A 22129-nucleotide genomic window follows, 5' to 3' on the forward strand; every position below is an offset into this window, starting at 1 on the left:
CTCTAACCCCTTATTCTGTGACTCTCGTTTATTCCTCTTAAGTGGATAGTCCAGAACCAAATATAGTGTCCAGCTGTCACCTGGCCAGGGGAAAAGACGGGTCCTCTGGCCCCCCTTATTCATTGTTTGTGCTTTCCTGCATTCAACAAATACTTGCTGAGTGACTGCTGTGACTCCGCACCATGCTGGAGCCTGGAGGCAGGCAACAAGCACAGGGACAGACGTATCACCTGGTGGGTCTTACAGTCCCGGGGCAAACACAGACACAACCTGTGTGAGGAGCTAGCCAGTAGCCAGGAGGCCTCCCCTGGTCTGGGGGTAGGGAGGGCTTCCCAGAGAGGTGCTGTGCAGGCCGAAACCTGGAGAATGAGGAAGCGAAGGGTAGGGGAAGAGAGGGACTTGGAGGGCGGGAAGCATTACAGATGGAGGGACTGGCTTATCCGAAGGGCCTGAGGGGGCACTGGGAAGAGCTCAGGGGTCTGTGGCTGGAATGCTGCCTGCGGCCTTCACTAGTCTGGAGAGGAGAGGGGAGGCGGACGGTGGGACATGTGGGTGAGAACAGGGGACGATGGGAAGCCTGTAAAGGGTTTTAAACAGCTGTGAAATGGTCATATTTGCATTTTTAAAAAGATCTTTCTGACCCCAGTATGGATACTCAATTAGAAGGAGGCAAGAGTGGCTGCAGGAAACCAGGTAGGAGGTCATCCAGTTGTCCGGGAAACAGGTGGAGGTGGGTGTCGATGGTGGCTGTGGAAGTGGAAGGAAGTAGATGGACTCGAGAGAAATGTCAGGGTATGACTGATAGGACTTGGTGATTGATTGATGTGGGTGGGCGAGGGAGGGAGTTTCCAGGATGTCACGAGGACGCCCAGGTTTCTGGCTGAGCAGGTGGTGGGTGGTATCGCCGTTAATGAAAGCTGAGATCCCACTGGCTTTTCTGGCAGCCTCTCACTGGTTGCAATCGAGAACACCCCTCAATCCTGTTCACACGTGCTGCTGGGACCCAGCCATCTGTCCCTCAGAGAGAAATCCCCTGCCACTGTCTGCCTCCCCCAGCTAGCCTGCTGGTCCCACCTGACCGGTGTAAGTTTCAGCCCACCAAGGAGCAGGGGTCAGGACCCAAGCACACAGGGCTGCCCTGCTCCACAGAGACTGCCACCCTTGCCCTGGTGGGTCTCCTGCCCTCTGTCGGCTGTGCTCTTCCCCAGCTGCCCATCTTTCTAAAAAAAGGGCGCTAATGTTCAGTCAAGAGTGACCCTGTACAGAAAGCTGCAGGTTGGAAGGGTGGGCCCAGTTTGCAGCTTTTAGTCCTTTCTGAGGCTGAGCCAGGATGTTTATGGCAATTGTCTTGGAAACCCTGGTGTGACAGGGCTTGTCTCGGGAGCATGTTGGTTGGCGGAATTACAAATTCTGGAATTAGACAGTGTATGCACAACTTTGTGAATATACCAAAAAAACAGTGTATACTTTTAAAGGGTGAATTTTACGCTATTTGAATTGTGTTGCAATATAACTAAATGGTAAAGTAGGAAATAGTAAATGGAGGTAACTGCTATAAACAGGAGCACTGGGTCCAGGTTGATGATAAACAAGAGAAGCCAAGTAACATCTTCAAAGGCTTCGGCTCCCCTTCGTGGTTTCCTGCCTGGGGATGTTCTCAGCCTAGCGCTCTTCCTTAGTAATTAACTCAGGCCATTTGAGTTCTGAGCTGCCCTGGGACAGGGCAGGAAGGAACGGTCACTGGCTTTGCTCCTCTGGGGACTTTTCCTTCTCTGCGGAGCCTGGGACGGAAAGGCTTTGAGGTGCTGGTGGTTCTTCCTCCCAAACACTCTGGGAGAGCTCACTCTTCCTCTGTAGTTTGGCTGTCAGCCAACCCCAGTCCACCCTACCTGCCCTTTCTCTACCACTTTTGCTTCTCCCCCCACCCCATCCAGATAGAATTGGGGCTTTGTGCCCTCTCTCTTCCTTTTTGCCAGTCTGAGTTCTCCTCAGGTTATGAAAACTCCGGGTGACTACTTGGCCTGTGGCTCCCGCACTTGGTCCCACCAGCCACTGATGAAGGGACCAGGGCGCCCTCCTGTGGCTATTGGTAGTATTGCATCTTCCCACCCTCTGGCCTTGAATTTTTTCCAGCTAGAATTTTAATGTTCAACCCTGGTAGTTTGAGCAAGTTTTTTCCTCCCCAAGAGATACGTGAGAGATAGTTAGGCCTTAAGATATAGGTGAAAAGAAAGAAGATAAGTTAGCCACAGAAACTAAGAAATAAAGGTTAGTGTTTATACTCTTATTTTTAAAAGAGGCAGTGTGACCCAATGGAAAGTATGTGGCCTGTGGAGTCCAGCGAACTCACCAGCGGTGTGACCTCGGCAAGTTAACTTCCCTGAGACTTAGTCTTTTCACCTGTAAAGTGGGACTAATAACAAGACCCACCTCATAGTGTTGTTGTGGGATAAAATGTAATTAAGTAGGTTAAATACCTTATACTGTGCCTGCTGTGAAGTAGGTACTCAGTTTCTATTGTTGTCATTATTACAACTGCAGACTAGATAAGGAACCATGTTCGCTCACTCTTCGGGGAGATCTGAAACCAGGGCCACCTGCCTTACAAAATTCCAGGGGTACCGCTCACATTACATTCCCTCTAAAGCCCCTTCCCCAGAGGTGGGCAGTGCTGGCTCTCTCTGGAGCTGACGCAGTTGCCAGTTTGGGGGCCCTCTGACACAGGGAACTGGAGAGAGATTTAGAAAAATACATGAGAGAACAAAATAAAACGTGGTTTTTTTTAAAGTAAAGATAAAGCCAGAAGGGCCCAATCAGAAAGAGATGGGGGGCCCAGGTCCCCTTCAATAGATGAGTTTGGCACCCTGCCTGGCACCCGAATGGAGCCCAGAAGCGCTCTTTTCCTTCCCTGCCTGTCCTCTCTGAGCAGGCCCTGAACAGAGTATGCATATGGCCTGGGCCTGAGCCCCTTGTAGTCAACAAGGTTTTCTGCCTGTGAGGTGTGTGCGCAGTGGGAGGGGCTAGAGAGCCAAAACCAGGAGGTGGTCAATTTGTGAGAGTGGCCAGCAAGGAGGAGCGGTGGCCACCACAATATCACGAGATAGGGTGTGTTCTTGGGCCTTCTCAAGTGCAGTGTCCCCAACAGCTCTGTACCCTGTTCCCTTGTCTGCCATCTGTGTCCCAGGATGAAGGTGCCTGTAACTCTTTTGGCCCTTGGTAGCTTATTCAATCTCAGCACCACTTGCCAAGACCCCTTTAAACCTCTTGGCTGTTCTTTTTGCCTTTTCTGATCAGCTGTATTTGTTCTGAACTAAATGGTCCTCACTGCAGGATGAAAGGATTTACTGCTTCAGTATATGAAAAGAAACCTTGGCTGCATTACAATTGCACCCTCTCCTTGCTGCCTACCCCCACTCCTCCCTCCTCGTGCCCCATCCTCTAGCTGGTGCCACAGAGACTGAACTGGGAGCCTGCCCTTGGTAGTGTGGTCAGCTCAGTTTGGTCGCAGAGCCCAACTGATGGAGAAGACGTGAGGTGACTGGGAGGAGCTTGTTTTGGGGAGCCCTCTCCCAATGTCTTGCTGCCCTAAGGAAGCCTACAGCCCCAGGAATGGCTCACTCACACGCTCTCCCTCCCTCTCCCTTTCTCTCACACACACGTTTTTCTCTCTCTTCCCCCTCAGGATTGTCCTCATGGATGACGCTATGGACTGCCTGATGTCTTTTTCAGATTTCCTTTTTGCCTTCCAGATCCAGTTTTACTACTCAGGTGAGTCTTCCAGGACCCCACGTGACTCCTGTCAGACCACAGCTCCCTCTCCTGCCCCGTTACCCGTTCCATCTGTGTGCCTGGCACACACATGTCTCCCCCGCACCTCCTTCAGTGGTGTGCTTCCCCCCGGGTCACTAACTGGATGTCTAGCTCTCGTTGCTGGCCATCACAAGGTTCAATGTGCAGAGCCTGCTTCCTGAGACTCCTCAAGACGTAGAAAACCAGTGCGTCCGGTCAGCAGTGCAACAAATCAGTTTAAGTGAAAACGACAATAACAACGGCAATACACACCATTGTAACAATGCCCGGAAACATACTGTGTGCCAGGCATAGCACTCAGGACTTTAATCCTTACAACAGCCCTAAGAGATAGGTCCCTTAAGAGATGAGCTGACAGAGTAAGTAGCCAAAGTCGCAGAGCTAGTGAGTGGTGGAGCCCAAACTTGAACAGAGGGCTCACACCCAAGCCAGTGTCCCTTGGCACTGCTGTCCTGCTGCCATCGGAGCTGCCTCCCTTGGGCCTGACTTGTGTGTGGGCACACATTTCCCAACCCACACAGCTTTAAATAAGGACACACCAGTCCTATCTCACACTCCCACCCTGCTCCCCAGGCCACACCAGCTGTGCCCTGACACCCCTTCTGGAATCAGGTGGAATAAAAATAGACGAATAAATACAAATGTACAGCAGCTCACACACAGCAACATCAAATGGAATGTTGGGTTTGAAATTGCTGACTATATCCATAAACAAGCTTGTTTAAAATGGGCTCTTCCAGTAAACAGAAGGCTGTCCTTGGAGCCTGGATGTGGCCTTCCTGCCAACTGGTGGCCCCAGCCAGCCCTGGCCTCACTCAGGCGCCACATTCTGTTTTCTTGATGGCAGCCCAAGGGCCTGGTCAGCCTGGTCTCACATCCTGCTCGTAGCAGCTCCCGGCCTTTATTTCCCACTTCTTTGAAGCTTTTGGGCCCTAGAGGAGGAGCAGCCATGTTTGGGAGGACCGTTTCCCCTCACTGCCCCCCCTTCTCACAGCGCTCCGAGGACAGGGCAGCTGCGTTGGGTCCCCAAGTGTCACTAATGCACAGCAGTATGCGTCCGTCAGTGGGCAGGTGGGCCCTAAGTCACTGCTTACTAACAGTGGCTCAACTACTAGAAAGCGATTTGAAATGTTTAACAAATTAGCAGTTTGCAGGCTTTCTCTTCCACACTGCTGTTCCAACATGCGTTCTTGAGCCAGAGTCGGGTGGCCTCACAAGATGGCTTACCAGTGACAGCGTGAACACCTTCACTCTTTAAAAATATTTAGGGGCGGCCGGTTAGCTCAGTTGGTTAGAGCGTGGTGCTAATAACACTAAGGTTGCCGGTTTGATCCCCACATGGGCCACTGTAAGCTGCGCCCTCCTTTAAAAAAAAAAAAAAAAGATATCTAATCTTTAAAAAATATTTATAGCCATTTAGTATGTGCCAGGCACAGTACCAGGTGTCCCCGGAAGATTGACAAGACACAGACCTGCCTTTATATGAGCATCTCCCATCCCTGCAAGGAGACAGAGTGAACAAATAAGTACTCAGCAGAGTCATCCCTGAGGAAGCGCTACAGAGAAGTACAGGGTGCAGCGAAAGTATGTAAGGGGGGATCTCACCTGGTCTGACCACCTGCCCAGAGGGGACACTGCACGAAACACCTATCAGTGTCAGCTCTCCTGAGTGTGGTGGTCACATGAGGTTAAGGACCCCAGGCACTGAGCACCAGCGCTGGCGTGGAGCTGAGCTAACAGAGCAGGGAAGACACAGTGAAGGGACCAGGTGTGTCCTCCCTGCCTGACCTGCGCCCCTCCACCTGCGGTCCCCAGAGTTCCTGGAGAGCGTGGCTGCCATCTATCAGGACCTCCTGTCAGGCAAGAACCCCAACACGGTGATTGTGCCCACGTCGTCCAGTGGGCAGCACCGCCAGCGGCCTGCTGTGGGTGAGGCCAGCCTGCCGGAGGGAGTGGACGCGTCCCTGTTCTCCCAGTGCCTGGAGAACCTGTGTGACCGGCACAAGTACAGGTGAGAAGCGGGCACTGGGCCCCACCGTGGACCCAGGGACTGGAGGCTGCTGGCCCTGGAACACGGCTCTAGCAGGATGTTCTGAGTGATCCAGGGCTTCTAGGGCCCTTGGTGGTCAGAGCAGAAATCAGAACTGTGCCTTTGCCCCAAGACCAGGCTGCTGCCCGAAAGCCTTCCCAGGTAACTCACTTCGGGGGCATTGCTTTCACTCGGGCAAGATCAGCCATCGGTGACTAGCTCAGCCCCCATCTGCTTCCCTGGAGATAGAGTGGCCTGGACTTTTTAGAGAGAAGGAAAAAACATTCACTGTACAAAGAATTCACTGTATACAAAGGGAGGGTTAAGCTGTCCTGTGTGGCACAAAGTCTCTTTGGGGACAGAGCAGCCATTTTTGGTTTCTTCCAAGAAGAGGCTGTCACCTATTGCCGTTTCCCCATCCCCTCCCCACCCAGTGAAAGCACCAGTTGGGGAACAAGCCAACCCTTTATGTCCACAGTCCAGGCCTTGCTCCCGGACATCTGCCATGCACCCCCAGGGTCTTGGGGCCCCAGGGCAGGCGGTCCCCTCCATCTTGGCTTTGGGCATCCTCTGAAGCCTGAAGGTACGGATGAAAAGATGGCATTCAGTCTTTGAATCTGGCATGTTTTTTCTCTTCTAGCTGCCCACCCCCAGCACTTGTCAAAGAGGTCCTAAGCAACGTTCAGAGACTGACCTTCTATGGTTTCCTCATGGCTCTCTCCAAGCATCATGGAATCAACCGAGCCCTAGGTAAGCCACGTAGCTGTGGCCAGCCCCTTCTGGCCCCACAATACACAGCCCTGCAGGAGCTGGCCTCTGGGGAGACTGGTCCCAGGAGGAAGGGGCATCACCATCTCTGTCTTGACTTCTCAGGGCCAGACTCTGAGGCCCAGGGAGCCAGAATGTGCACAACACAAGCCTGCCCTCTTAGGCCTCTCACACTCCCCACCCGAGGCCCTGCCCCAGCAGGAAGCAGCCACTCCATGGCAGAGGCATACCCAGCCCCCATGTAGAATCCCCAGTTCTACTTTGGGGAGTGGCTTGTCAGTTGGGCAGACACAGGACTATTTACTCAGGGGCTCTGGAGATTATATGTCAAAGAGACCTCAATCCCATTTGTAAATGGCAGAGGTGTGTCTGGGAAGGCCTTTTTCCCCGCTGGAAAAAAAAAATCTGACTAATCTAAAAAGGGGGGACAGTAGGGAGCCTGCGCTAGCCCAGTTTTTTCTGTCCATCATTTTATTCTCACTGGTTGGCCTTCTCCACTTACTCCCCAATCCCCTCCCACACCCGCTGCTCTTAGAAGAGCCACCAGCGGAGCTTGAGGGGTTCTTATTTGTCTCTCCCCTCAAAAGGTATCCACGTGTGCTTGGGATCCCAGGTTCCTGAGTCTCAAAGAAGAGACATACAGCATTCCCCTTCCTTTTGCCAGCTGAGGGAATGGGGTCAAGGGAAGGAAATGTAACACCCATTCGATGCCAGCCAGAGTTGGCCAAGTACTGGGCTTTAGAGCCTGCCGGGGGTGCTGTGGGGTTCAGGGGAGCGCATGCCCCCACAGGACTAACTGGAAGCCCACTCAGGCATGCTGCCACCTGAGTCAATACTTGGGGCTTGCGCAGGTCTGGGGACCCCTCAACAAGTGAGCTTGGTAGCCAAGGCCATTGGCTGGAAGAGAGTAGAAAGGAGGCAAACAGGATTCAGAAGTCAAGAGCAAGGGGGTGGCAGGTGCGGATTTGCTTAGGTTTTCTTTCACACTCCTAGGTAACTGACCATCCTTTCCACCAATCACAGCCATTAGTTAGGGTGAAAAAAGAAAAGCTAACTAGCGTCTGAGTCGCCCTGGCCTAACTGCATGCCCTCACTTTTTCTAGGGCCTTAAAAAAGGACAGTCACTCATTCAACCACTTTTGCAGGGCACTAATGCTGAGTGGAGTGGGAAATGGAAAGAAGTATGTGGTCTCTGCCCTCAGTTGAGTCTCCAGTGTACGAAATACCGTGTTTCCCCAAAAATAAGACCTAGCCGGACCATCAGCTCTAATGCATCTTTTGGAGCAAAAATTAATATATGACCCGGTCTTACTTTATTATAACATAAGACTGGGTCTTAATATTAATTTTTGCTCCAAAAGATGCATTAGAGCTGATGGTCCGGCTAGGTCTTATTTTTGGGGAAACACGGTAGAGATCTGGAGATACCCTGGCTGCAGCCAGTTGTCAGCTAGTTGTAGAGAGGGGTTTTCCTGTTCCCTCAGTCCTCAAGGCACCAGGCACCCACCACCACATGAGAGGGTTCCATGGAACACAGTTTGAAAACCACTAACTTAGAGCAAAAGGGACCATGAGGCATCATCTGAAAAAGCTTTGGAAAAGTCGGGAATTGAACTAGAGCCAGGTGGGTAATTTGAAGATTGAGACTTTCTACAGACCAGCTTTGTTAATCGCCAGATCTAGGTTCTGACCACCCGCGAGCTCTTTTTTCCTCAAGTTTGCTGGTGAGCATCTTTCTATCTGCAAACCAGCTCCAGCTTCCTTCCCACTTAACAGCTCTGGGGAGCATCCAAGACACCCTCCCTCACCTTTCCCAATATCAAAGCATCAATTCCCTTCATTTATGGCTGAGGAAACCAGCTCAGAGAGTTGTGGCAGAGCAGAGACGGGACAGCTCTCCTCCTGGCGGCTTCCGGCCATGCCAAAGAGAGTTTCGTCTGCTCACCCTGGGACCCTCCCTGGAGGAGCTGAGGCAGCATTTTTGACCATTGTCTTCAAAGTGGGGTCACCCTGATTTGGGGGCACAAATCTCAATAATATCTGGTCTTTGTGGTTAGCCTGAGCCACATCCTGTATCTCTGACTCATTTTCAGCCCAATACCTGGAACCTCAAGGTAGGACTAAACCCCCAGCAGCAGCTCACAACCCACCATCTAGTCTTGGAAGGGGACTGCCATTTGTGCAGTGACCTTGAGGTTTGGGGATGTCTCCTTAGCTATAGTCTCGGCCCCAAGTAGGGGAGGTTAGGCAGTGGAGTTATTAAATGTAATAAATGTTAAACTTACCCAGCAGTACCCAAGAGTCCGTGCCTCCATAGTAGTTCTCTGAAGAGCTCTTCCCGTATCTTTTAAATCAGCCCTTCCAGAGCCCGCAGAATGGGCAGGCATGAAGGTGAGGGCACGGAGGCATCTGCTGGGAAGGGGCCTGGCTGACTGGAGCCTAGCCGAAGGACCCTCATACCAAGTTCTGTGCCCCCAATTATCTCCTAGGAGCTTTGCCTGACAGAGGGGACCTGATGCATGACCCAGCCATGGATGAGGAACTGGAACGGCTGTAAGTGTCAAGTGGGAAGATGCTGCCCCCTTGTGGGGGCCAAACCTCAGTGGGACATGGCAGTGCCCCATTCTGAGGCACACAGCACTTGTCCATAACACTCTGTTATCAGTCAGGAAAGGGCTTGGGGGCCAGCAGAGGCCTAAGGTACCCTGTCTCTGAGCCCAGGGTTTCCCCCAAATGCAAGAATGTAGAGGTCCTGGTCTCTGGACAGAAGGCACCTTGCTGCCCTCTGGGCTTCCTCCCTCCTTCAGGCTGGTCCAGATTCCGGGCCTTGTCAACTCAGGCACTGCCAGTCCAGAGACCAGCTGCCTGCCTTCTCGAACTCCTCACTGGGTTGGCTTTTCCTGGAGATCCCGCCATCATGCCCGCAAAGCGGATGCAGAGAGTGATGGCTCCACTGAAGAGACAGATGAGTCTGAGACCTGAGTCTGAAGGGTCCTGTCTACAAGCAGCACCCTGTACCCTGCTCCCACCCAGCCCACGGGACTGCTGCCCACCCTCCTGTCCTGTGCTGCCCTCTGCTGGTGAAATGCTGAGTAACAGCCCCAGCCCAAGACCTGCCAGAGGGGTTGTGACACCAGCCAACCCCAGTGACCCAAGAAAGTAAACAGCCTACTCTCCCTGTCAACCTTTGTGCTTTAGTCAGGCCCTACGATGACAGCAGATTGAACTGAGGCCACCTAAAAGGTGACTTGGCAGTAGCCTTTTGCTGACAGTCCCCATGAGGTTCATCTGCTCAGTAGATCCAGGAAGGGAGACCCTGGCTAGCCATGCAGGGCCTTGTGTGCTCAGGCATTGGGAGGACAGAATCACACTGGCCTTCTGCTGCAGGAGTAGCCACTAGTCGTAGGACGAAGGGTGGGCAAGTAGACAATTTCATTTTCAAAAACTGCTTCAAGTCGTCTGTGTCTATTAGTTAAATGTGAAATGAATAAAGTCCCTTGTGTCTGGTAAGTGGTGACTCTAAAGCCACTAGACTGAGGAAGGGGTGAAGGGTGAGTTTGGGTTTTTGGTGCCGCATCCCCGCTTTTCTGGGGGGACCAGGAGGTAGGGGCCAGGGGACCACCCGTGCCTGGAGACCTGCCTCAGATAACGAGCAGACCGGCTTTTACCTCCTGCACATGACAGCAGCCTTTCAAAGGAAAGGTGCTCACAGCCAGAAGGGGCCTTCAGGAAACAAGTTCAGAGGGTTCAAGGCCAAGTTCCCGCAACTTCCAAGACCCTGGCCACAAAGGGTCAGCACTGCAGAGCCTGCTAGCCAGTTGCATTAAACATTTGCCCAGCACTGTCTCAGCGTTAGGGCAGTGGGGACGCAGCTGTGAACGAGGTGGGCCTGAGTGCAAGCCTCCAGCCACCTGAAGGCAAGGACAGCTTCTTCAGCTGCCTTGGGCAGGGGTCATCGAGAACGGAGAACCACCCCTGGGGCTGAGTAGAACAGTCTGCCTCTGAAGCAAAGCCAGGGGTCCCCACCACCGGGCACGCACATTTCCTGGGTGCACTTCTGCCCAGACCAGCCCCCTGGTAGTTACAGGAACTGGCCCCCAAAGCCCTGCACCGCCAGGCCAGGACTAGAATTCCCAGCCCAGCTGCAGCTCTATACCCACAACCCTCTCCAGCCTCCAGCTAACACAATCCTGGCGTGTGTCAGAATCACCTGGGCAACTTGTTTACAATGCAAATCACCAAACTCCAGCTTGGGATGGGGCACAGAATCTGGATTGGAAACACTCCAGACCATTCTAAAGCTGGTCTAAGTCCCAGATCCATGCTTTGGAAATCACTTAGAGCCTCCTGGCTTCTTCCTTTTTAATCATCATCTTCCAGATCAGTGATTTACAACAGCACCCCAAGGACCCCTAAGGTGGCAGAGGTTCCAAGAGCCCCTATAGGGAAAGTGGTTGCCAAACCAGGGGTTTATATACACACATCCTTTCTTCCTGGATTTAAAAGGATTCCATTAAGGTCTGTGTATCTTATTTACTATTAAACTCCACTGAGAAACCCCCGGTCCAGCCTACCGTTGGGATGAGGAGCAGAGCAACTGAGGTTGCTCGCCTGCCCACAGCCATATGGCTCAGTGGACGAGTTAAAGGGCCAACTAATACCAGCTCTTTCCTCCGCGTGCAACAGGGTGATGAGGTCGCGGCTGCACCGGACCTCGCGGCAGCACAGGGCCACGGAGCCAGGGGCCTTTGGCTTTCAGAGAAGAGACAAGCTGGAGGCCCCCGAGAACATCCTCTCAGCTTCGGCACCGACGCCCTACCCATATCGGTGGGAGCCCAGAGAGTGAGGCGAGGGTCCTGCATTGAGCAGGGAGGCAGGATGCAGAGGACACTTCACTCAGACCAACAGGGGCCCAGGACCCTGTTGGGCCTTTATTTAACGCCACTGTTTCAATACAAACAGTCCAGAAAGAAAGTCAAGTCCCTTTGGGGAGGAGGTGGCCGAAGAGTGGTCTGTGTTGCTTGGGAGCCCAACCCTCAGCCCACAGGGGGTGGGGTGGGTCCTGACTGCCAGCACGGCAGGGGAAGATGGCACCAAGGGTGACGTGCATGGCCCAGTGGCCAGGACACAAGGCGTGCAGCTCTGTTGGCGCCTCAGGCTTTCTGTGGGGTGCCGTCCAGAATAGAGGAAGCCAGCTGAGCCCCAGGAGCCTGCTTCCGTCCCAGCATTATGCTCACAGCATCCATCACAGGGCCGGTGAGACACCATGGCCACCAAGCAAGGAAGCAAGGACAGTCTCAGGAGGGGACAGAGGGTCCAGGGGTCCACGTGGATAAGGAAGGTCTCCGAGACACTCAGGAGGAAAAGTAATCCTCCAAGTGACCACTGTAAAGGGGTGGTGACACAGGAGACCATCACTTGGGCCTCCAGTCTGATCCCAAATGAAACCTTTAGGTACCAGGTCAAGTTTCTAGCCCTTGTAAGGCCCAGATGAAGGTCCTTCCCCTCCCCTACCCCCCGCCCCCCGGGTGCCCAGAAGAGGCCACTGGAGCAACAGCAGCAAGTCCAGAGCCTCCGCTGGGGTCTGGTCTACAGCAGAACTCTTCCCAGCCCTCCCCACTGGTTCAGAGGATGGGGGTGGCCCAGCCTCCCCGATGACCCGGAAGGAGCCCCGAGCCAGCAAAAAGCCTTCCCCCTTTCACTTTCCCTACTCGGGGAAAGGCTGGGCCCAGAATAAGCCATCCTGAGGGAACGTCCTCCCCTCACTCCCAGTGTGGCAGGACAAGAGAGCAGCAGCTTTGGGGCGGGGCTGGAAGGACAATCATCTAACACACAGGAGAGGATGTGAGGGGAGAAGAATAGAGGGCTCGACCTATAGGTCGAGGTCAAGGGCTGGCACCTCCCATCCCCCTCACTCAAGACTCTCAGAGGCCACCCCACTCACACACCACACACATAAGTAACAGTTTCTCCCAGCTCCCACAAGGCAAGCATCCCTGGCCTGGTAGTCATGGAGTTTTTGCTGCTGTCATGACCATATGCCTGAGCCACAGCGCTTGGATCAGTAGGAACCATAGCGATCCTGGGATGGAAGAAGAAAAACCAAAGTCAGCATCTCTAACCTGCAGCGGCTTCCCAGCGTGCACACCCTCCCCCAACACACCTGGCAGGCCTGGGGGCGGGCGGGATGGGGGTGGGGAACCCATCTCACTATGGCAGAGATTGTTTTATATTTTATTGTGACCCAGGAAAGAGGTGGCCAGGTCCCAAGGGGGAAGCCCTGCTGATCTCTCAGAAGCTGGGGAGAGAGAAAGAGCAGTACAGGTGACTATCAATTAAACATCTCCCAGATTAAGATGGAATAATACAGGAGGGAAATTGGTGCAGACTTGGCATCATCTTAGGGAGAGGCCCAGCCCTGACACTGAGTTCAGAGGCAGGAAGCTGCCCCTCCAGGACAAAATGCTCGCTCTCAGGCCAAGGGGCTACCCAGTAGGAGTATGTAAAACGACTGGAGGAGACCAAGCTCCAAGCTCTGCTCGTTAGGCCCCTCCCACCGCAGGTCAAGCGGCCCCACACTCACCTGCAAAGAATTCATCACACCGTTGGCCAGCACAGCCATCTTCCCGGCCACAGACTTGACACCCTGCTTAAACTGGGCGATGTCCGCTGTGGGGAGCACATTCCCCAGAGATACGCTACCTGTAAAAGCAAAGGACGGGGTGGCCCGGAGCCATGCAGCGAGCCCTTCCCAGTCACAGCACCCTCCAGCTCTGCTCGCAGGCCTTGCTTGGTGCCGACCACACCACTGGGCCCTACCTGCTCCATGAGCTCCATCCATGTCCCCAAAGAGGTCTGAAGAGCTGATGGCACTACTGCCGGAGAGCTGCTGTAGCCGAGACCTAGCTTCATACTGTGTGAAGAAAAGGCCAGGCCTGGGCATCTTCTGGCTGATGACCCAGGAACTCATACAGGCCAAGCCACCCTGGGGCTAAAGCCCAGAGCAGTGGCAGGGAGGAAGGTCTTGCATCTTCCTGCTGCCTCCAGCCTCAGGGTGGACAGTTCTACTTACCTCGGTATCTACCTCCCGCCCAAAGAACATGTCAGATGAGATGGCTTTGGCTCCTGCAAATTTCTGACGTGCTTCACTGGACTCGAGGCCCGAGCTCCGGCTCTCCACTTCCCGCCGGTTTGTGACTCTGAGGGTGGATATGGGACATCTCTGACCCTTCCCACTATTATCAGGGGACAGCATCACTGTCCCGTTACTACCAGAAGCAAATCTGGGAATGCTTACCAAGGCCCTTCTGACTGGCTCTGAGCCTCAGGGGCCCCCTCCTACGGATGAGGCCCTTGCCTTCTCCACACTGAAGCCAAGGCACAGAGAGCGTCTTACCTCCACCAGGCAGCCCCACACCACTCCAGCTTCATCAAGGTCAAGAACGTCCTAATGTCACTACTGCCACTCTAGTCCTAGTTACAACTGGCTTAGCACCAAGGTGACCATACGTCTCGGGTTGCCTGGGTTTATACTTTCTCTCCTGGCATAACTATTAAATAGTATCCCTTTTACTCTCAGAAACGCCCAGTGCGGATGAAAATTTGTGTGGTCATCCCTACCTGGCACTGACATACAGCCACAGGGCTGGGTGTTTTCAAGTGTCATTACACTTAATCTTTCCAGCCGCCCTGTGAAGTCATTACTTATGTTCCCATTTTACAAATGGATAATTTGCAGGTAATCTATCAATTAAACATCTCCCAGATTAAGATGGAATAAGCTGTTAAGAAAATAAATTTTTAAAATAAATAAGACCGGGGGCCAGAGACACAACCCTGGGGTGGTCAGGGCTGAAATGTCACATCAGGCCCTTCCTGCCCGTCAACGGACCTTGAACAAAAGACGAGGCCACCAGGCCTGCCATGAGCACCACTCCACCCAAAGCCGATCACTGTCCAATCCGGTGGCCAACACCACATGTGGCTACCTGATTTACTGACAGTACATTAAACATGCAGTTCCTCAGCTGCACTAGCCACCTTGGAAGGGCTCAGGAGCCACACACCTAGTGGTGACCACCCCGGACAGTGCAGGTACAGGACACTGGCACCAGCACAGAAAGTTCTACCGCACAGCGCTGCCCTAGACCACCCCACCTTTCTGAAACAGGCCGGATGCTTGAAATCGTTACTTCGGGCTCTTTCTCCTCCATCCTGTCCATGCCCCAGGTGGCATCTGCATCCCAGCGGGAACCAAAAGTGTCCCCCAAAGAAAAGGGGTTGTCCTTGTACCTGAGGAGACAGTAGAGTGGCTCAGAGAAGGCTGATGAGGAACATGGTGGCCAAGTCTACACCCCAAAAATAGCCTTACTTTGGGGGTCCAGAGGCGAAACTCCCAACATCGTCAAACAAGTCCAGCTGCGAGCGGCAGGATTTTGCACTCACGGGGGTTTCCTGCTCAATCACCTGCATCTCAGACAGCACCGAGTGGGAGACGGAGCTGGGGGAAGCAGAGCAGGCATGAGAGCAGCGGTGAGCAGCAGTGTCCCCGCACCACAGAAGACGCCAGCTGCTGGCATAAACCTGGGTTCCCCTGCACTGGGCACCACCCAGCAGGGAGTGCTCGGAACTGCAGGACTTGGAGAGCACACCCTCAACTGTCTACACATGTGCCGTTTTCTCAAAATAAGGCTTCCCTGTTTGCCTGCGATGATTTTACTACCGTGCACCGACCACGGCATGGCGCTCTGTCTGTAACAACAGACTGGCTGCACTGCGAGCCGCATTCTTCACCAAGATGGTAACACACGACAAGGCAAGATGACAAATGCGCCAGGATCAGGCAAGAGTCTGACGGCATCAAAGGATGAGTTCTGAATTAGCCCACCCTTTTGGAAAGAACAGAAAGCACTTCCAAGTACAAAGCCTGGCCTTAGCACTAAGACCTGGATCTGCTGTCTGCTTTCCCAGTGACAAGCACCGAGTTGGGCACATAGAACCAACTCCTGATGCCTCTCTCCCCTCCTATGTCAGCTCCACAGAGGCACTTGAAGGATTGATTTCATTAAAAAAATATCTACAGCTTGTAGCTGGTAGACCCCAAGGACAAAATGTTTTGCAACAGGGCTTTAAGTAGGTTTAAACAGTCTCTTGCACTACAAAAAAAAACAACTGAAAAATTGTTCATGCCCTTTAACCCAATAATTCCTGTGACCAAAACAGAAGGGGAGGAGACCTCAAGTCCTTTTCGGGATTAAGATTTTGTTTCCCTGACTAGCTGTGGGTTACACTAGGAGCACGCAGACTGAAGGGGAATAACTGAAGTCCAACTGCACATGTTCTGAAAGATGAAGTAGAAATACCCAGCCTTATCTTCTTCCAGAGAAGTAGAGCATCATGGCCAAATATACTGAATTGAGAATCAAACTGTTCTATGTTCAAAACCTATTTGCACTGATTACTAAATTTGTGGGCTTCAGGCAAGTTGCTTAATTGCTCTCGTCTCAGTTTTCTCATCTGTAAAAAGGGGTAACAACACCTCCTGCATATGACTGTTGTGTGTAACTAAATAAGAACAATGATGGGGCTCACGCCCTTCGAAAGGAGTAGCCACCACTCCGCACAAGCTAACTAGCCAGGATTGCTGGCCCCAGCACTGTCAGACATTCCGATTTTTAAGAGATCAAAAATCTAGTATTTCTGAAATCTCTACATGTTAACTTAGTGTAGAGCAAATAAAATGCGTAAGAGACTGGCTTACAGCCCTTGTTTTGTTGAAGAAAACCACAGCAACACAAAGTCAGTGGTCCTGAAACAGGAGGGATACTCCCAACCAAAGGGCATCTGAATGTCGGGGGTATTTCCGAGTATGAGCGTCTGTCACTTAGTGAGCAGGGATTAGGGATGCTAAAAGCCCCGCGAATTCTCAGGGAGGTCTTGAAAAAGAAAGAACTGTCCCACTACTCCAAGTGCCATAAGCACTCCCATTAAGAAACACCACCTGGGACGCACGGATATACCAAAAGAACACCTCATCCTGTGTTTCATTCATTCAACAAATAGTGAGCACATACCTCCTACGTGCCAAGCGCTGGACTAGGTGCTTTTAAGACGATACACAGAGCCATCTATTCAGCCTCGGAGGAAGACTAAGCCTAGAACCCCAAATTGCTGGGAAGAACCCACCATGGTTCCCAGGAGAACAACGGCATTTCCCTGCCCAACCCCAGAGCTGAGCCTCACCTTCGGGATACCAAGCCCATGCCCAACCTCTCTGCCTGCTCTCGCTTCTTCCCTTCCAGATTCTGTAGCTTCTTCTCCTCCTTCTTCCGGTCAATCTGGAGCTCCTGGTAAGCCAGACGCATGGAGGCAACCCTTGGAGGGAACAAACGTGTCAGCAGCCAGCACCCATCCTGACCTGTGGCCTATGCAGCTCCACAGGGGCCGGGGGCCCCTTGGCAAACACTCACATGGACTCCTCGGCCTGCTTCTTGGCATCAGCCACCTGCTGCTCTCGGAGCTTCTCTGCCACCTGGGCCTGTCGCTCAATCTCGCTGAAGCTCTGGCTGCTCACCTTCTGGGCCCCTAGGCCTTTCTTGGCACCCAGCTGGGAGGAGAAGCATGTGATGGGAGCCTTGCCAATCACAATGCCCTCCTTCCGTCCCAGGCTCGGGTACGCTAGCTACACCCACAGGAAAGGATTCCTTCTTAAAGTTCAGGGTCAAAAATAGGAGCCCAGTCAGCATAGTCGAGAGGGAGAACAGGGGCTGTGCTCAAGCTGGGCCTGAGGCGGCCACACAACCTCAGCAGAGGCCTCGGGGCAGCTGAGGTTGACCAGGCCCCCATTTGCCAAGCACTCGAGGTACATGATCTCTGACTCCTCCCAGGAGCCCCCTGCTTAGGTAAGAAGCTGAGTTCCTTTGCCAAAATCATAGCCAGTAAGTGGCAGGATCAAGGGGTGAACCCAGGCAGTCTGACTGGCTCCTAACCACTCCACCATATTGCCTCTGCCCACCTACCCCTTTCTTAGCTGCTGCTGGCTTCTTCTTGCCAATGAGGGAGGTTTTCAGTTCTGCATGAGAAAAAGGTGGGGCATGAGTGAAGGAAGACGAAGGGAGGTGAGAGGCAGCAGCTCAGTCCACACCATGCAGTTCCTTGGCAAGAGCTTCTACAAAGAACAGCTTCAGGCAGGGAAAGGCAGAGCTGCCACCACCCGTTCCAACCAGCAGTGTCGGGACAGTCCGAGCCACAACCAGCCGAGATTAGGGGAGGTTACTGACTCCCAGCAGATTGAGACGAGAACTAGACCTGAAGCACGGGAGACAGTCAGAGTCCCTGAACCAATATGAAGGCTGCGAGGCAGGGGCCAGATGCCAAACATCAGCCTGTTCCTAAAGCAGGGAGCTGGCGTGCAAGGGGCAGGGCTCCCCAAGCGGCTATTGGTTACCTCTGGCAGGAAGGGCCCCTTTAGGTGACAGAAACATGGACTCTAGAGAGAAACAGATTGTGGCTAACAAGGGGCTCACCCCAGAGCCCCCACCTAGCTCCCAAGCACAGAGGCCTCTCCAGAGCCTCGCTTAGATCAGGCCTTGCCAGCCTTCTCATAGCGTCAGTGTGACAGTCATTCTGCTGGCTTTCTGCCCCAATCCCCAAGAATCAACAGAACAAACTGAGGTCAACAAATGGATTATTCGCCCTGAACCAAGTCTGAGGGACCCTACAGAAAGAGAAGAAAAATAGCTGAAAGGCCAGGGACTGGCTGAGAAAGGACAATGTTGCCTGCAGCCATGAGCAGCTCAGAGCTGTCCCCACTGTCCCATGAAATGAACCAGACAGGCTAGTCCTGCGTCGGACCCCAGGGTGAGGTGTCCAGTCGTATGCTGGGCCCCCCACACACACTTTGGCTAGAGCCAGCACCACACTGAGAGACAGACCCCAGGCCTTGCACACCAGCCCACCCAGGTCATGAATTCAAAGGTCCTGGCTCCAAAGCCCCTGAAGCCGATGCTGCAGCCACAAATTCAACCCCAGTCCCCGCTGCCGAGAGTTAAGATGCTCAGTGTCCTGGAGCCTCCGTCCACATGACCAGGCAGCAGCAGATCTGAAAAGAGCCTGCAAGGCCCACCCTCTCCCAGTCACCTCACACCTGCCAGCTGTCATACTGACCCAGAGTGGCTTTGGGTGAGGTGCCCAGCAGGTCCGTGTTAGGGCCAGGCTCCGGCTCTGTGGATACAATGATGGGAGTGAGGTGTAAGGCTCAAAGCTTCTTGTGACCGCCCCTTAAGGGAAGTGATGGGACAAAAGTAGGGGGCAATGGCTTTCCTCAGCTCACTAAGGCCACCAAAAGATAAAAAGAATGCCTGCCACTTCCTCCAAGGGATTGAAATGAATCCCAGCCCACTCAGAGATACAGGAGACCCCCCGACTCCTATTCCCTTGGCCAGGTGTCCCTTCCCAGCCCCACGTCCTTTGCTGGGACCAGGGCATGTGGTTGGAATGTGGGCTGAACTCACGTGTCAGGCCACTGTTCTCTGCAGACGGGGCTGGCTGCTGGGTCTCTGCTGGATTGGTGGCTGGTGCATCCCAGGCAAGATGCTGAAAAGGAGGCCAGATCACAGAAGTCTCAATGAGCCTCTCCGGCTGGCAAAGAGCACCAAGAACCTACAAGTACCTTGTGGATACAAGGCCCTACTCCAAGCCCATGAGGCAAGGAGACTGGAGATTAGTGAGTAAAATTATAGTTACTATTCACCATAGAAGAAAACAAGGAAACTAGCCGCCACCTCCACTATTTACTTAGAGCCAGAACCCATTCTCCTAATTTCGTAACAACAACTACTGGGCACTTACTTTGTGCCAGGCACAAGTTTAAGAGCTTTTCACACATAAACACATCTAATTATCACAACAAACCCAGTGAGGCAGACACAGCTCTGCTGTGAAGTCTGGGGTTTTGACAGGTTAAATGACTTAGCCACCATCCTAGAAATGCCAAGGAGAGGCGCAGGGAAGGATTCAAACTGAGAGTCTGGCTTCAGCACCCAGTGCCAGCCGAGGGGAAACCGCCTCCCACGGTGGGTTGCTGGAGAGGGAATCCTTTCATTGTCTCCAACCACAGTGCCTTTCTTATAGGGGAAGGATGCAGAAAGAGTTGTTTGGGGCTTTCAATACCTCTTGAGCCTTCAAGCTTCTCCTCCTCCTCCCTACCATCCCAGTTTATAGGGATCCATTCCCAGGAGAGCCACATGGCACCCCTACTCATGGGAGAGGGAACACCTCGGCCTACCCAGCAGGGAGCCCCAGACATTCCCTGTCTGAGGTATCATACCAAGGCGAATGGAATCCACACCCGTGATCGCAGAAGGTCTTGGCCTTGGTAAGTAAACCACCTTACCAAGGTGGGAAACAGGAAAAATCGTGGGAAACACTCCTTATGGGCACTCACTTGGGTGTGTTCCGTGAAGAAATCAGAGTCCTTCTTCTCCGGAGAGTGATTGGGAGCACTGTCTATCCAAAGCTAGAAGGGAGAAAACACCCTTGAAACACACGGCTGTCAATACTGCCACTCAGCCCGCGCCCGAGCCCTGGTGACCAGGCGCTTACGTCGGTGCCATGCCTCGCCAGGGCCGCACTTCCCAGCTGCCGGATCTTTTCCCGGTACATCTGGGCAACTCGGCTGTTGTATTTGGTGTTGGCATCACTGGCTGTGCATCCATGTTGGCGGAAGAAAGCTGTCTGGAGAATAAAGAGAGGAAGAGTGTGCTACAGGGGATTCTCCCCAAGGCAATAAAGGCCCTCCCCTTATAACAGCCCAGTTATTCTTTACACAGGATGATACACTCTATTGCTAGCAGCAGTTTTTCATAGATGTAAAGTTTCTCAGAAATTCCTGCAGGAAACACTGCCTCCCATCCTCTGAGATGACCGACGAAAGCCCAGCCCTCACTCAACCCTCCCTGAGGACAGCATGCCTTACCCGCTCTGCCCATCCTTCATCCAGGCCCAGAAGACGGGGAAGACTGTGCAGACTGGCCCCCACTCCCTTGGCCTTTCCCCAGGAACATCTGTCTAGTTTAGTTTGACTCCAAAACCCCTTTGAGAAGAAGTGACCAATTTCCAAGTTGGAAGCACAGTGTTGCTACAGACCACAGAATCCTCTGAACACAGAAATTAGGAGAGCCTGCTAGGAAGTCACCCTAAAGTTAGTGCCCAGGCAGAAGAATAGGGACAGGGAGAAGAGTTAAGGAGCTTTACCGCATTGGCATTCCCGCCGATCTGCATACACCTCAGCTGGAACCAGTTCCAGTTGGAATCCAACTCTGTGGACCTGTGTGAAAGGGCTGCGTGTCACCCACCAGCAGATACGAGGAGACGCTTCCCTGGCAGACCCAGACCTGTCATTTGGCCTCAGGCTGTAGTAGGCACCCAGGAAACAATCAGCCACCACCCTATTTCCTCCACTCTACCCTGTCCATGAAAGCTTTGATCTTCATTCATCTAGTCAAAAGGGTGCTAATTATTTTCCAGATCCGAAAGGAGATCGAATTCTCAGGCATTCAAGCTTGGATTTGGCTTTCCCCTTAAGGACGGCACAGTCGCACCAATATATCAGCAAGAACAAGGTCTATGCTGCTCACTTTTCTCCGACACTAACGCTCGGAGAGTCAAGTCTGACCGCCAGGAGAGAAGGGAGTTTTGACCCAGACGCGGAGACGAACTGCCTATGTGGCAAGGGGCCCGCACAGGCGGTTCCCTCCCGTGGGAGGCTACGGGGTCCCGCCGGGAGGTTTCCGCACACCGAATTCCGAACGGTCCAAACTGAGGCAGCCACTCTCCCCTGCTGAGCACACAGGCCCTGCCAGGTAGAAACACAGCAGCCGCACGGAGACCCCACCTGATGAAGCTGAGATGGACGCCCAGGGAGCGGTGTACCCCGGAGCAGTCAATGCACAAGAAAACACCGTACGTGATGCTGGCCCAACTCGGATTCTTGGCGCCACAGTCGAAGCAGGCCTGGGTGGAAGAGGCGATGAGCGAATGATTAGGGGCCCCGAGTCGAGGCCCGGCGCTGACACTCCAGGAAAACAGCTCCCGTCCGCCCCTCTTCCTCCCTCGTACCCAAGGGGAGCCGGAGGGTCCCTCTCGGCCGACGCCAGACCCCGCGCGCCTCCTGCTCACGCACCTTGTTGGTGGGAATTGCGCGAAGCCTCTTAAAAAGAGTCTGGATTTCGGTCTTACTCGGCTCCGCCGCCATTTTCTCTCCTTCCCAGATACCAATGCGACCGACGGACCCCGACACGGGCCAATCCGCGGCCGGGAAAGCAGGTACCCGGGTTGGCCTCCGCCGCGCCCTTACGAGCCGAGGGGTGGGGCGATTTGCCCTGAGCTGGACCAATGAGCGGCCGGTGGGACAGGCGCAGAGGCGTCAGGAGACCCCGCTCCACAATAGTCCCCGGAATCCACGCCGCGCCCGGCAAAGGCCAATCCGCAGCCAGTGCAGCCCGACGGCTCGCTGGCGGGTCC

General features: G+C 53.5%; 2 protein-coding genes across 4 annotated transcripts in view; one reads left to right on the forward strand and one right to left on the reverse strand.

Moving 5' to 3' along the window:
- Positions 1-11612, forward strand: part of CSTPP1 (centriolar satellite-associated tubulin polyglutamylase complex regulator 1) — a 157052-nt gene extending 145440 nt beyond the window's left edge. The window contains exons 5-9 of one of the 2 annotated variants that reach the window (XM_019743595.3): positions 3683-3768; positions 5626-5821; positions 6480-6589; positions 9097-9160; positions 11294-11612. In XM_019743595.3, the coding sequence (XP_019599154.2) occupies positions 3683-3768; positions 5626-5821; positions 6480-6589; positions 9097-9160; positions 11294-11453 (616 nt within the window). In that variant the 3' untranslated portion in view covers positions 11454-11612. Of the gene's footprint in view, positions 1-3682; positions 3769-5625; positions 5822-6479; positions 6590-9096; positions 9161-9414; positions 10118-11293 lie in introns of those variants that run through there. The other variant, XM_019743594.3, reaches the window with a different exon arrangement.
- Positions 11499-21945, reverse strand: ARFGAP2 (ARF GTPase activating protein 2). Of its 2 annotated transcripts, XM_019743575.3 has the most exons (17): positions 21789-21945; positions 21501-21619; positions 20861-20933; positions 20210-20341; positions 20052-20123; positions 19120-19201; positions 18773-18829; positions 18054-18095; positions 17626-17678; positions 17077-17213; positions 16850-16981; positions 14979-15107; positions 14765-14899; positions 13680-13806; positions 13427-13520; positions 13191-13309; positions 11499-12689 (listed from the first exon to the last, which is right to left on the reverse strand). In XM_019743575.3, exons 1-17 carry the CDS (start codon positions 21858-21860, stop codon positions 12669-12671), a joined length of 1596 nt encoding a protein of 531 aa, XP_019599134.1. In that variant the 5' UTR covers positions 21861-21945; the 3' UTR covers positions 11499-12668. The 2 variants fall into 2 exon arrangements, with proteins under 2 accessions (XP_019599134.1, XP_019599135.1); XM_019743576.3 differs by lacking the exon at positions 18054-18095.
- Between the last annotated feature and the right edge of the window lie 184 nt (positions 21946-22129).

Source organism: Rhinolophus sinicus, chromosome 14 (genome assembly GCF_057876585.1).
Source record: "Rhinolophus sinicus isolate RSI-liver-muscle chromosome 14, RSI-T2T, whole genome shotgun sequence".
Lineage (NCBI taxonomy): Eukaryota > Metazoa > Chordata > Mammalia > Chiroptera > Rhinolophidae > Rhinolophus > Rhinolophus sinicus.

Bases quoted from the DNA above. Each gene is read 5' to 3' on its own strand.
- ARFGAP2 (XM_019743575.3), bottom strand. From the start codon at position 21,860: ATGGCGGCGGAGCCGAGTAAGACCGAAATCCAGACTCTTTTTAAGAGG. The intron at 21,620-21,788 runs GTGCGTGAGCAG...TCTTCCACCCAG, and splicing joins GCGCAATTCCCACCAACAAG to GCCTGCTTCGACTGTGGCGC. The intron at 20,934-21,500 runs GTGGGGTCTCCG...CCTTTCACACAG, and splicing joins GTCCATCTCAGCTTCATCAG to GTCCACAGAGTTGGATTCCA.